The sequence below is a fragment of the Primulina eburnea genome, chromosome 8 (genome assembly GCF_022965805.1).
Source record: "Primulina eburnea isolate SZY01 chromosome 8, ASM2296580v1, whole genome shotgun sequence".
NCBI lineage: Eukaryota > Viridiplantae > Streptophyta > Magnoliopsida > Lamiales > Gesneriaceae > Primulina > Primulina eburnea.
Genome location: NC_133108.1, coordinates 8,477,569 through 8,491,622, shown reverse-complemented (window position 1 = coordinate 8,491,622; position 14,054 = coordinate 8,477,569). Strand labels below are relative to the sequence as shown.

General features: G+C 34.8%; 1 protein-coding gene across 7 annotated transcripts; it reads left to right on the top strand.

Annotated features, from left to right (window-relative positions):
- Nucleotides 1-1,434: 1,434 nt before the first annotated feature.
- Nucleotides 1,435-12,741, top strand: LOC140838825 (calcium permeable stress-gated cation channel 1-like). 7 transcript variants are annotated; one of them, XM_073205405.1, is made up of 12 exons: nt 1,435-1,613; nt 2,479-2,817; nt 2,958-3,116; nt 3,332-3,467; nt 4,091-4,192; nt 4,427-4,546; nt 4,683-4,763; nt 9,784-10,124; nt 10,421-10,666; nt 11,268-11,592; nt 11,932-12,165; nt 12,240-12,741. In XM_073205405.1, the coding sequence occupies exons 2-12, from the start codon at nt 2,504-2,506 to the stop codon at nt 12,480-12,482; spliced, it is 2,301 nt and encodes a 766-aa protein (XP_073061506.1). In that variant the 5' UTR covers nt 1,435-1,613; nt 2,479-2,503; the 3' UTR covers nt 12,483-12,741. The 7 variants fall into 7 exon arrangements, with proteins under 7 accessions (XP_073061506.1, XP_073061507.1, XP_073061510.1 ...); XM_073205406.1 differs by having other exon boundaries at nt 1,435-1,667; XM_073205409.1 differs by having other exon boundaries at nt 1,491-1,508.
- Nucleotides 12,742-14,054: the final 1,313 nt, after the last annotated feature.

The following is a 14,054-nucleotide window of genomic DNA, read 5'->3' as shown; positions in this document are numbered from 1 at the left end:
TGTGTACCAAAACTAAAATTTTAAAATTTAATAAACTAAAATCTAAAACTGGACAAGTTAACGAACAAAAAAATTATTTCCTAAAAACACAACAATTTACTTTATTAATAATTTAAAATCGTAAATTATTTTATTTTTAAAGATAATATCTATTTATATATATATAACTAGTATTTCACAATGCGATGAACGTATATTTATTTCATATAATTAACAATAAAAATTAGTAAGTACGAGAATTTGATTAAATAATTAAAAAAATAAATTAAATATATTATAGAGCATACATTAATATAAAAAATTAATTTGTAAATTTTGAAAAATTTTCTTAAATACAAAGTTTGTCGAATATTTTTATTTGTTATCAATAACACATAATTTTTTTAAAACTTTAGGATTTGTGACTCTGGATACAGTCATATAAAATTGACAATAACTCAAAACTCTACAAAATTATTGTGCTTTATAATGATAATTATATAGATATGTGGAAAAATAATAATTATACAACCTTTTTACCATGAAATACAATACAAGCTAAAATCTCAATTGTTTTTATATGCAAGTAGATCGTAGTAATGAACTAATCGAAGTTCCAGTGCCAAATAAAATTTTCGAAAGGTCAACCTCTCAGATGACATTAACAGAGGAGCTATTTTTATTCTGTCTAAAATGAGGGATAGAAGAGATTTAAAACTAATTTTTTCGAAAGAATATCGTATTTGTTTATATTTCGAATTTAAATCATATTCAACACAAATTCGTTGGTATGAATCATGTGATGAAACCGATGTCATGAATGCTATTTATTATTTCAAGCTATTTATATTTAAATTTCAAATTAAAAGTGAAATTTATATTTTCAAAAAATTCAGTTTTAAAATAGAAATTTGAAAAAGAATGTGATAAGTTTTACGACAATTTTAGTAATTTTCATATTTTAATTAATTACATATTAATTATCAAATATTTCAAATCGTGTTATTCAATAAGCACGAGAATTTCGAAAAAAAGCCTTTAAAATACAAATAATTTTATTGTTATTTCCAATTGAGAATTGTAATGTTATTAAATACATTAGGAAATAATTTTTCTTCCTCATTTCCTTATTTAGTAAAATTTTGATATATAACTCTTAAATAGAAATAAATATAGAGATGAAGACCGTTATAGACAAAACTATATATATATATATATATGTGTGTAATGAAAATAAATATTTACACAAGCAAGGCATAAAATCCTCCGATTCGGACAAAAAATATTCTCTTATTTTTCATATTTAATTTTATATATGTATATAAAATCCGTGAATATAGCCGTTGTACAGAGGGAATGCCGACAGGTGGTGGCAGCCCTGTCTGCCAGTTCACCTGTTCATTGTAGTAAATAAATAAATAAATAATTCCCATTTCCAGAATTAACAAATACTACTTTCTTTCTTCTTCCGCGATCCTTTTTCCAATTCCCCCACCATTGTCGCCTACTTCAATCCTTAAAGCGATAACGTAACCATCAATCAATTCCACTAAATTCAAAGAAATATCGTACTGTTACTCACTATTGCAATAAATATATACAAACCCTTGATGCCAAAGGTCCATTCACACCATGTACGCCTCGCCCACACGCTTCTCTTTCCCTTTTTCTATTTAACAATATTAACTGTAAGCCTGTAATTTGTTGATTATACTCTGTAAATGCAAAATCGCATGTATGCGTAGTGGGTTTGTTGACTGTGTGAAGGAAAGCTGGGAATGTTCTATGGTCTTGATTGGACTATAAAGCATTTCTACCCAGTTCCCGATCCGCTGCCTTCAGCTGTATTATTATCCTTGTTTGACGTATTTTTGAGTAAATTATTCAGCTTTCTTTGAGTTGTTGGGCGTACGTATCGTCAATTATCGTGAAGCTATCATGGATTTCTTTATTATTTCTCTGGTTTTTATTGTTGATTTTATTAGCGCTGTTTTAGTTTTGTTTTTAGTGATACTTTAAACTGCCATGGAGTTGTGATGGGATTTGTTTGTTTCTCTTCTGATAAGGGTGGAAACTGCGTTGTACTTGGTTATTATTTAATTACTCTGTTCATATGGTTGTTCGGGATTGTAAATGGGATTTTGATATGATTTGTTGAAAACAATAAGTTAAAATTGAAATTGAAGTATTTGATGTATTATTTTATGTGGCCTTTCGTCAAGGAATTGAAATGTAAGTCCACCAAATTCCTCCCATCTACAGTCCTTAAAGAAAGCACTCCTAAATGCTAAATTACTGCATATTCTTGCTTGTCATTTGTATGTTGACAGTAAATTGGAATTTTTACCTTTTGTTGATTTGTTATTTGTGAAAGAATTTCTGGGCCTATTTAAAGTGGAAATTGTGTCCGTAATTGGAGATGAAAAAGGTTTTGTTATGCTATGGAAGCTGCGTTACACAGTTTATAAGCTGTTCTTTAGAATTTCCTCTTTCTTGCAGGAAGTTCTTATTCTAGCACTAAGAGATGGCAACTTTTAAGGATATTGGGATTGCTGCAGGGTTTAACATTCTTTTTGCAGTAGCATTTCTCGTAGCATTTGCCATCTTACGGCTTCAGCCGTTTAATGACCGCGTATATTTTCCTAAATGGTACCTAAAGGGCTTGAGATGCAGTCCCACAAACTCAAGCGTGTTTGTGAACAAATTTGTGAATCTCGACTGGAGATCATATATTAGGTTTTTGAATTGGGTTCCAGATGCACTTAAAATGCCAGAACCAGAGCTCATTGATCATGCTGGACTGGATTCGGCGGTCTATTTGCGAATTTACTTGCTGGGGTAGGTTTAGTTATCTGAAATTTTTGTTATTGTATATTAAGCATCAAATTTGGACACACAAAAGGAAATTTTTAGAATCATGCATTTGATTGTTATCTATCCTCTCCAACTTGATTGTATGAAAGCTAATTGATATGCAGACTTAAGATTTTCGTACCTGTGACATTACTTGCATGGGCTATTCTGGTTCCGGTCAACTGGACTAATCACACCTTGGCTAAAGCTGGAATACAAGAAAAGCTCGAGTACAGTGACATCGACAAGCTTTCTATTTCAAACATTCCAGAGGAATCACATAGGTAGGAGCTTTTTTATCTTTGAAACAGGGAAGATTGCTGGAGTTCTTCTAAAGTTTTGGCACTATCCACAATGTTGATTTACCATTACTCCATGTGTATAACCCCTACTTTGCAGGCCAAAAGCACACTTGACCGAATTCGTAGTTGTTTGGAGCCTGTTTTAATGGGTTGAGTATCTCTGAGATTTATGATTAATACCTTAGGGCAACTTACAGGTTTTGGGCTCATGTAATTATGGCCTACGCCTTTGCACTTTGGACGTGCTATACTCTGTCCAGTGAGTATGCAAAGATTGCGGCAATGCGCTTACATTTTCTTGCTTCAGAAAGACGTCGCGCTGATCAATTCACGGTAAGATGCCAGTTTTGTTTCAGTTTAGTTTATAACGTAGAAGGTCGCACTAAGAAAAGTATGAATAATGTGACGCCGCTAAGTGATGTGACAGTCTTTTTGCAATATTTTTTCTTGCTCTTTGTGAAAATTAGGGGGGTGTGTTGTTGTTAAAAACGTACTGAAAATGCTTGAATTGCCTCATATACTAGCATATTATGCATCATTTCAAGAAGTTTTTCAAAGCAACATAGCGTGAGGATTAATTGCAACTTTGTTTCTATTGAGAAGCACTTTGCAGAATCCAATTGTGTTGAATTTCCGGCTATTAGGATCTGTTAAATGTTTACGAGACTTGATCAATGAATAAGTTTGTCATGATTGTCAGTTTTTCTGATGTGTTAGTTTTTCTGATGTGTTATATGCTCAAGGTAACTTCAATTCTTTCCTGAGAAATAGGCAAAAAAAAAAAAAGAAAGAAAGAAAGAAAAACAAATCAACAAAGCATGTGCTAATCACCCATTATCGGTTTAGGTTATTTAACAGTCAGTTATAGCCCTATTTCTTAGCTCGTTCACCAGACCAACCCTCCTTTGCGGTTAATTTGGAATTTACCGGTAGAGCTGAAACTTGAATTTTCTCAGGTTCTTGTGAGGAATGTGCCACCAGATGCAGATGAATCGGTGACTGAATCCGTGGAGCACTTTTTCTTGGTCAACCATCCAGATAACTATCTGACTCATCAGGTTTTCATTTATGGATGTTCATTTGTCATAACTAAAGCAGGAACTTTTTGTCAGATTATATTGAAGCCGAACATATATCCCTTATTTACAAGAATGATTTGATTCATATATTGTCTGTACCTACAAAATTCTGGTCTTACTCTTCATATCTCGTGGTTTCATATCTCGAATCGGTCTTAGAATAAAAAAACTATTTTTCTTTGCCTTTGTTCATATATCAGACAATTTGTGCAGGTTGTTATCAATGCGAATAAACTTGCAAAACTGGTCAAAGAGAAGAAAGCTAAGGAAAATTGGCTGGACTATTACCAACTAAAATATTTAAGAAACCCATCAAAACGTCCCATGAAAAAGGTATTTTTATTTTTGTACTTCAACTTTAATGCTTTGTTTCTTGTATCATTTGTTAGAATCGTAGTTTTCCCTGCTTTTTACAATTCCTTCGATTCAATTGTGACATGGCAGCATTTACTTTCTTTCGAACTTGCAGATCGGCTGCCTTGGCCTATGTGGAAATAAAGTTGATGCAATTGATTACCAGACTGCTGAAATTAATAGGCTGTCAAAAGAAGTAAGTATGGATATTGTTATATTCTTTTGGAAGGTTTGTGCAAGAAAAAGTTATCACCAGGAGCAGATGGAGCCTGGATTTACTGAGTGGTGATGGTCACGATTCAGTGAATCTGAGGGCTTGAATTTTGTATATTTTAGAACATTCCATATAAAATTTTACATATTTCATGTTTTGGTCGCGAATGTCCCCCTCCTTCCTCGCTGTGGGGTCCGTCCTGAGCCTGAGCAGCAAAGCTGCAACGGTTTTGGCATATCTCAGAAGTTGGAGCGAAGCAGTCTCTGAAAGCCAATGAACCTTGCTATTTTCCTTTATAAGTTATTATGCAAGTGTTCTAATTTTCTTTCTCCTTGTGTGCTCTATGAAATGCTAATTCATTGCAAAGGACATATTTGCAATATGTTAGAATAATGGGCTTAATGAATGTAAATTAAGGAACGTAGTTGAAGGAAAAACTCGAAATGATAGCACCGGGGTTCGAACCTGGACTCAGAGTGCGCAAAAGAGCTGCCTGGAAATTTCCATGCAGCATGGCGCGGGCTGCGGCCGCCCAAGCAGGGACCACGCTGTCTGGATTTGGTTCGAGAGAGACATCGAATTTCCGGGCATCATGGCCTACTGTGGCCGCCCCAGCAGGGACAATACTGTCTGGATTTGGTCCGAGAGACACCGTATGACGAAGCAACATGCCCTTGCAGATCAAGACTAAATTAAAACTGATATTTGCATCAGATTTTCAACACTCTCATTGCACTCATATTGTCTAACTTATATTCCTTTCATACGAAAGAGATAATACAACTTTTCTAGGTTATTGTTCTTGCGAATTACTGTGCTGTATTTGCAAGAGGTGTTATATCTTCGGAGAATATTGCCACAAACCGAAGCACCGAGGCGGGGCTAATTATTCATAAGGAGAAAGTATTCAACACTTGCCTCAACTCATCGTCGATACAAAATTCGTTTGCCATTTTTGAAACTTTTAAGGCAATAACTCAAACAATCTTAAGAAGAATTCTCTATATGTGATATTCTGAATTTCAAGACGGCCTTTTCATCAATAGCAACAACTACTGTTCCAATGCCACAAGGGGAAAATCAATAAAGTTCAATGGTGCAAATTTCGAAAGATGAAAACAAAAAATGTTGTTTTATCTTAAAACTCTAAGTTTGGCCAGATTTTTTAAGGAGGATCATCCCATCATCGCTGAAGACGAATTCAATCCTAAAAAGAGGGTTGCATTGGATGTATGAAACCAAAGTGATTTTTCAATGTAGGAACTATATTCTGAATGGACTAGACAATGCGCTCTACAATGTATTTTCTCAAGTCAAAATTGCGAAAGAACTCTGGGAGATGCTCGAGAAGAAGTACAAGGTGGATGATGCTGGCCTGAAGAAGTTCATAGTGGGACGGTTCCTGGACTTCGAGGTAATAGACTCAAAATGGATTTTGAGTCAAGTGCAAGAAGTACAAGTACTATTGCACGAGATTCATGTGGAAGAGATGAGTCTGGGCAAAATTTTCCAAGTTGATTAACGAGAAACTCCTTTCTCTGTGGAAGAATTTCAAGAACTATTTGCACCAAAGAAATGATATTGGATTGGAAAACTTGATAGTGAGGCTAAGGATCCAGGAGAACAATCGAAAACAGAGGCAACAAGTTGGATGCAAATGTTAATGTCGTGGAGTCAAGTAACAAAGACAAAAACAAGAAGTTTGATGGGAAACCACCACCACCACCACTACCAAAGAACGAGAAGAAGTTAAATGCAAATTGCTACAATCTGCATGACAAATGATTGCATAGAGCCAAAGAAATGGAAGGAGCAAGCCAACGTAGTTCAAGAAAAAGGTCAGTGCCTTTTGATTTTGTAAACTTGATTTTTCTGCAGTCATTTTTGAGACAAATATGGTGGACAACCCGAATGAATGGTGGGTTGATACGGGTGCTACCCGACATATATGTTCCGATAAAGATATGTTTTCCACTTATACTCCAGTTTCTAGGAGAAAGCTCTTCATAGGTAATTCTGCTTCGTCGGACATTTCAGGACTTGAAAGATTGTGATAAAGATGACATCCAGGTAGGAAAGGACATTGGTCGATGTGCTTCATGTTCCTGAGATAAGGAAGTATCTGGTGTCAGAATCATCATTGGTCAAACATGGAAAATGGTCATTTTGTTGGAAAATGGTCATTTTGTTGGAAATCGGTATCTCGATGAGAACCTCATCGGTTCACTGCAATTTTGATGGCAATAAACATAATAATTATGTTTACTTGCTTGAGTGTTCTGATTTATGGTATGTTCATTTAGGACACGTAAATTTCAATACCTCGTGACGATAAATGGATTTAGACTTGTTGCTTAATAACATTGATCCATCACATAAAAGTGAAGTTTGTGTTGAACCAAAAATGACTAAAACGTTTCAACTCCTCTAGAATTAATTCACACTGACATTGGTGACTTAATTTTTGCAAACTAGAGGAAGAAAAAAGTACTATAACATCCATTGACGATTGTAAGGTACTGTTATGTATATCTTTTGAGGGGTAAAGTTTAGAGCAACAGTCTTATCTCAATCTCATTATGTTGATAGTCTTGAGAAAGTTTAATGCTTTTGACTCCGCCTTAGTAGAGACGCCTTTGGACGTGAGCATCCATTTGGGTAAAAATCATTAAGAATCAGTGTCCCAACTGGAATATTCCAGAATTATTGGAAGCCTTATGTACATCACTAATTATACTCAACCGCACATTGATTTACCATAAATAAGCTGAGTTGATTGAGTAGCAATCTTAGTGATGCTCATTGGAAGGCTCTGACAAAGTTGCTTAGATTTTTAAGACACCTTTGAATATGGTTTGCATTATACAAAATATCATGTGGTGCTAGAGAAATATAGTGTTGTAAATTGAATTTCTGACACGAGACTCAAAATCCACTAGCGGCTATGTATTTAGCATTGGTGGTGGCACAATCTTTTGGAGGTCATCCAAACAAACTAGCATCTCTAGATCCACAATGGAATCTGAATTCATAGCACTTGTTAAAGTTGCGGAAGAAGTAGAATGACTTCGCAACTTTCTAGAGGATATTTCTTGTTGGACAAGTCCTAGTGCTTGAAATAATGATACATTGTGACAGTCAGTCGGCGATTGCAAGGACACAAAACAACATGTACAATGGTATGTTTCGACATATTCGTCGAAGACATAATACGGTACGACAATTGATCTCAAGTAGAGTTATCACTATGGATTATGTAAAATCGAAGGATAACTTGGCGGATCCGTTTACGAAAACATTGAATAGAGATCAAGTGTATAACTTATAGAGGAATGAGCTTGAAATCTACAAAAAAAAAAAGAAGCTTTTTTTGTGGTAACTCAACCTTGTTGATTGGATCCCAATATCTTGGTTAAATGGGACAACTAAATTGTGAAAAATTGAGAAAAAACTCGGGAATTTTTCCCATACTCATCCTAGACAATTAGTTTGTTGCTTGCCAACATGGTGAAATTAAGTGTTATACTATTAATGGTCATTTAGCTTGTAAAAAGAGGAGTATTACAGGATACTCTTAGAAGAAGGCCATCTATGTAAGTATCAGGGCGGACCGCTTCAATGAAACACTTGAACTCAAGAAATGTTTCATCGTCAAAACGGACACATCTAGAAAAAAATAAGAAATAGTAGGGAAGTTATCATGCAGATATTGTTGTCTGGTTTTACACAAAACGTCAAGAAGTTCAAGACATCAAGTTTACTTCATGGCCTAGTAAATCCGAAGTATTTTGCTATTGGAAAGTTCAAAGCGAAAAACCACCTAATGCAATAATTTTTCATGTAAACTCTCTTTCCGACCTCACTGTGCATTCATGCATCATTTTCATTCATGTGATGGATTATTGGAATACTAGGCTTAATGAAATTAAGAAACATGGTTGAAGGAAAAACTCGAAACAATAGCACCGGGGTTTGAACCCGGACTCGAAGCGTGCAAAGAAGCTGCCTGGAAGTTTGAACCCGAACTCAAAGCGTGCAAAGGAGCTGGCTGGAAATGTATTGCCTGGGCTGGAAAAAGGAGCGCTGGGGGCAGCCATCCAGCGCCCGTCACACTGATTCATGAACAAGCACGTTCAATTTTCGAGTTTTCAGACACCTTTGCATCCTAATGGTGTCTTACAATGGTTCTTTCATGTCCTTTGGTCCAAGAGACAGTGCTGTATGACGAAGCAACATCTCTCTGCAGATTGAACACATTAAATAGAGCATCATCACGAAAATAAAACTGATTTTTGCATCAGATTTTCAAAACACTCATTGCATTCATATCGTTACCTTACATTCCTTTCAAACAAAAGAGAGAATACAACTTTTCTGGGTTATTGTTTTTGTAAATTACTATGATGTATTTGCAAGAGGAGTGTGTTTGTATCTTGGGAGAGTATTGCGACAAACCTAAGCACCAAGTCTCAACTCATCATTGATACAAAATTCATTTGCCATTTTTGAAGCTTTCAAGGCATTAACTACAAAACACAATATTAACCTGTCACCATCAAAATGAACTCATTAAATTTTGAATTATGGGAAGACAGTGAAGCGAAATGGATATATATGCCATATGATATTGTGGTTTGGTCGTAAGAAACCTGTTATGAAGAAAGCCGCAAAGGGCTTAATACTCTCTCTCTTTTAGGATCACCCTAATTTACTGAATATCAAATGATAAAAGAAATCCCTGACTAGATGAATATAAACTTTTGATAACTTTTAACAAAATATATGATTCCCTATAAAATCAACCCCAATCCAAAAATTTCAAGAGCTTGGGAAAAGGTACCATTCATTTGATGACATTTTTCTTTTAAATTGCGACCACACACTGAAATGGATAAATATTTTTGTATGTTCTTCCGTGATAATGCACATTTGTCTTTTTCTTCCCTATGGCAAATTGATTTGCTAAAACTTCTTTCTGTAGCCTAAGTATCATATTATGCAGATAGCTGAAGAACGGATTAGGGTAAAAACTGATGTCAGCTGCATCATGCCTGCGGCATTTGTCTCATTCAAAAGTCGGTGGGGTGCTGCTGTTTGTGCACAAACACAGCAATCGAGAAATCCAACTTTGTGGATGACAGAGTGGGCTCCAGAGCCGCGTGATGTCTATTGGAACAACCTGGCAATTCCATACGTGTCGCTCTCTATTAGGAGGCTTATTGTTGCTGTTGCTTTCTTCTTCCTTACATTCTTCTTCATGATCCCAGTTACTATTGCCCAATCTTTTGCCAATATAGAGGCTCTTGAGAAAAGGGTGCCATTCTTGAGACCAATCATTGAAAGGTGAAATTAGAATTATTCAATCGTGCAAGTGTATTGTTCTTGTTCACTGGTTATTGATTCTATGATTTATTTTGCGCATCTTCTTACTTTTTTGTCTAACTAATATTATTGCGTGTATAAAATCACATTATTTTACACCTGACACTTTCTCGATTGAAGTATTCCTTTTGATCTATGCGTTTTTGCTCGATTTTTTAGTTTGTTTTGCATTTTTTATCTTGTTCTATAGACGCATATGGCTACTTGGTATTGGTCTCCATTTCAATTTTACTATTAACAACCCATATGTATTGTAGAGGTTTTCTCAAGGGTTTAATCCAAGGATTATTGCCTGGGATTGCTTTAAAGATTTTCCTCATTGTGCTTCCGACAATTCTGATGATGATGTCCAAATTCGAGGGCTTTCTGTCCATATCGTCTCTGGAGAGGAGATCCGCCACAAGATATTATCTCTTCAACTTTATAAACGTTTTCCTTGTAAGTGTAATAACCGGAAGTGCGATGGAGCAACTCAATAGTTTTCTCAATCAGTCTGCAAATGAGTACGTACTTCCTTATATAAACTACACTCCCTTTATTTTTTTATGTTCAGATTGTTGCCAGTAATATTAATGTGTATATATAGTCTTTTTTTTGTGACAAATGGTAAAGTGTGGCAGATTAAATGTTTAGAAGATTTGACCATCATTTATAGTAATTGATACAGGGATATGAGATTCGGTCCTAAAATGGGTACCAATGCTAAGGTTCATGTTCAGTTCCAATTTAGTATCTAGTTGTCCAATTGTGTTGGTAGGTATTGCTGGGAAACGGTAATCGGTATTATTATCTTGTGTGGGACGACGATCGAAATATTTCGTTTAGGCTGCCACAAAGGTTAAATAATTTAGTTGTACCGCTAGCTTCAGCTGTAGATTTCGGTTCAGTGGCCAAGGTCTTCAATTCGAATGAGCAGTAAGTTGTCCAATTTTTGACAGAGGGTTGAGAAATCCTGTGGAACAACAATCAAATATATGATTTAGGGGCTGCTGCAAAGGTTAAATAATGAGTTGTACTGTTAGTTTCAGTTGCCGATTTTGGTGCATTCAATTTTGTGAAATTTGGTGTATTTTTACTCAATTTTTATGTCGTTTCTCATCTCAGGATTCCAAGGAAAATAGGTGCTGCAATCCCTATGAAAGCGACTTTCTTCATAACTTACGTAATGGTTGATGGATGGGCTGGTGTGGCGGGAGAAATTTTAAGATTGAAACCGTTGATATTCTACCATATAAAAAACTTCTTTTTGGTGAAAACTGAAAAGGATCGAGAAAATGCTATGGATCCAGGGAGCATCGGTTTCAACACGGGTGAACCACAGATACAGTTATATTTTCTTCTTGGCCTTATCTACGCTGTGGTGACACCAGTTTTCCTTCCGTTTATATTGGTGTTCTTTGCCCTGGCATATATTGTATACCGTCATCAGGTGAAAGTGCACTTGTTCTATCCTCTTCTGTAGCTCTCTATTTCATAAACAGTTTGAGCTTGATCATTTCGTGTACGCTTCAAAAAATGAATTCATGTAGGGGCTTGACTTCGGTTTTTGCCTAGAGTTGGAATTCGAAATTGGTCTGCGGTTCGAATTCAGTATCATTCTAATGAGACCAAGCTCATCTGAACAAAATAATTTTTGTAAAATTTAAATCAAATTTTCAAACACTTGAATACAGTTAAATATTATTTGGAATCAGTTCGAAAAACTAGTGAATTAGGCAAGCCGAACACCTGAAGACATCTGAAATGTTTGTCCCTTTTTCTTTTGCAGATCATCAATGTGTACAACCAAGAATATGAAAGTGCTGCAGCATTTTGGCCAGACGTCCATGGCCGTATAGTTTTTGCTCTCGTCTTCTCACAGATAGTTCTAATTGGATTAATGAGCACCAAAAAGGCCGCTCTAACTGCCCCTTTCCTCATCGCGCTCCCTGTTATGACCATCTCATTCCACTTGTACTGCAAAGGCCGATACCAATCAGCTTTTGTTAAATTCCCTTTACAGGTTAGAATGACTTTTAAACTTTTCCTTCCCGATTCATGGTTCTTCATTCATTCGATATTTTCTCGGGATTCCAGGAGGCAATGATGAAAGATACATTGGAACGTGCCAGAGAACCAAACCTGAACTTGAAAAGCTATCTCCAATCCGCTTATATCCATCCAGTCTTCAAGAATGATGAAGATGAAGAAGAGGACATCGATCATAATGGGAAGTTGGATGAAAGTGTGCTTGTACCTACCAAACGACAGTCTCGTAGAAGTACACCAGCCCCCAGCAAACTGAGCGGGGCGTCCTCTCCTGAAAAACTTGACATATAAACAGCAAGAGTTCTCGAGCAATGAATGGTTCGGCTTTCGAATTTGTGTGAGGAACACCTGTTTCTTTCCCGGGGTTTATCGCGGTAGAGTCGTTCTGTGGTGGCTAAAAGTTTGTTACAAGAAAGATGTAGGATGTGAATAGCCTGCCGCCACGAGCTAAGTATATTATAACCCGCATCATAGTTTGAACTATGTACATTATACTACGATTGTAGTTAAAACTGCTTGTGGAATAAGTCGTTGGTTTTCTTCGTTTCAATTTTATTATTTTGTTTTAAGCTGAATGATTTTGGTGAGGTTTTTTTTTTTTTTTGCAATTTTCTCAAATTGGTGAGGCTTTATTTTCTAGTATTTCCAATTATCCTTACACCAACCTATTACTAAAGTAAGTTTTAATGCAAAATGTTTGTAGCTCAATGGATATAGTGAATTTTCTCTCAATGGATATAGTGAATTTTCTCAAGCAGCAAGTCCTGGTCGTTTATTTTAGTGAACAACTCTTTTTTTATTTGTTTTTTTAAATGTATTATTTCATAATTTTAGTTTAATTTCTCAGTATTTTTCAGTGTTCTAAAAAGTCCGTTTAAGCTTGAAGCTCGATAAAAACGCTCCGCTTCGTAGAAAAGCGAAAAAAAACGATTAAAATGTAGTTTGATCGAATTACGTATGTATTTATTTTTAACTTTTTTTTATTTTGAATGTATGTTTTTTTATTCTAAATAATAAATTAGGTTTATGATTTAGATGTTTATTTTTTAATTTTAATTATGATTAATTATGTCTGATAATGATTTGACAAATATTTAGCATTTTTTAATGTTGTCTAGTTGCAAAAACAAATAAAGATTATAATTTTGAGATTTTTATACTTTTATACATATGAGAATTAATATATCAGACTTAAATTTGTCATAATTTATCATATTTATGTATTTTTTTTATCTATTTATTGGTTTGGAATTATTATAATTACATTAAAGATAAAAAATGTTTTTTTTATGCTTAAGCATGTATTAATCTCGCTTAAGCTTGAAAAGTTTGAAGCTCGTCATCCACGCTTCGGGATGTTTCACGATTGTTAGAACATTGATATTTTTCAACAAGTATGGGACTATTCTTATTTAAATAAAATTAATTTAATTATAAAAATATTATATAGGTACGCCTAACACGGGTCAAAGGCCGCTAGAATATTATAATGTCTTGAATGGGCTTTGATAGGTATTAGGGCGTGATGCTTGTACGAGAAGATGGGGGCGATGGCTAAGAATTTAAGTGATTTGGCAGTATGACAATTTTGTTGATCAATCAATTTAACTATTTTTCTGTTCAATTATATGTTTTAAATCTTTTAAAAATAATATATAATATTTTATTAAAATTTGAGAGTGTATTCAATGTAGGAGATTTATTGACTTTTAATAACTTTTGTAGATTTTAAAAGTCCAGATGTATTCAATTAATACTTTTACAAACTCTATAGAAGTCTAGTGGTATTCAAAATAGACTTTCATAGAGTTTTAAAAAGTCAAGTAGTATTCAACATTGACTTTTAAAAATTCTATAAAAGTC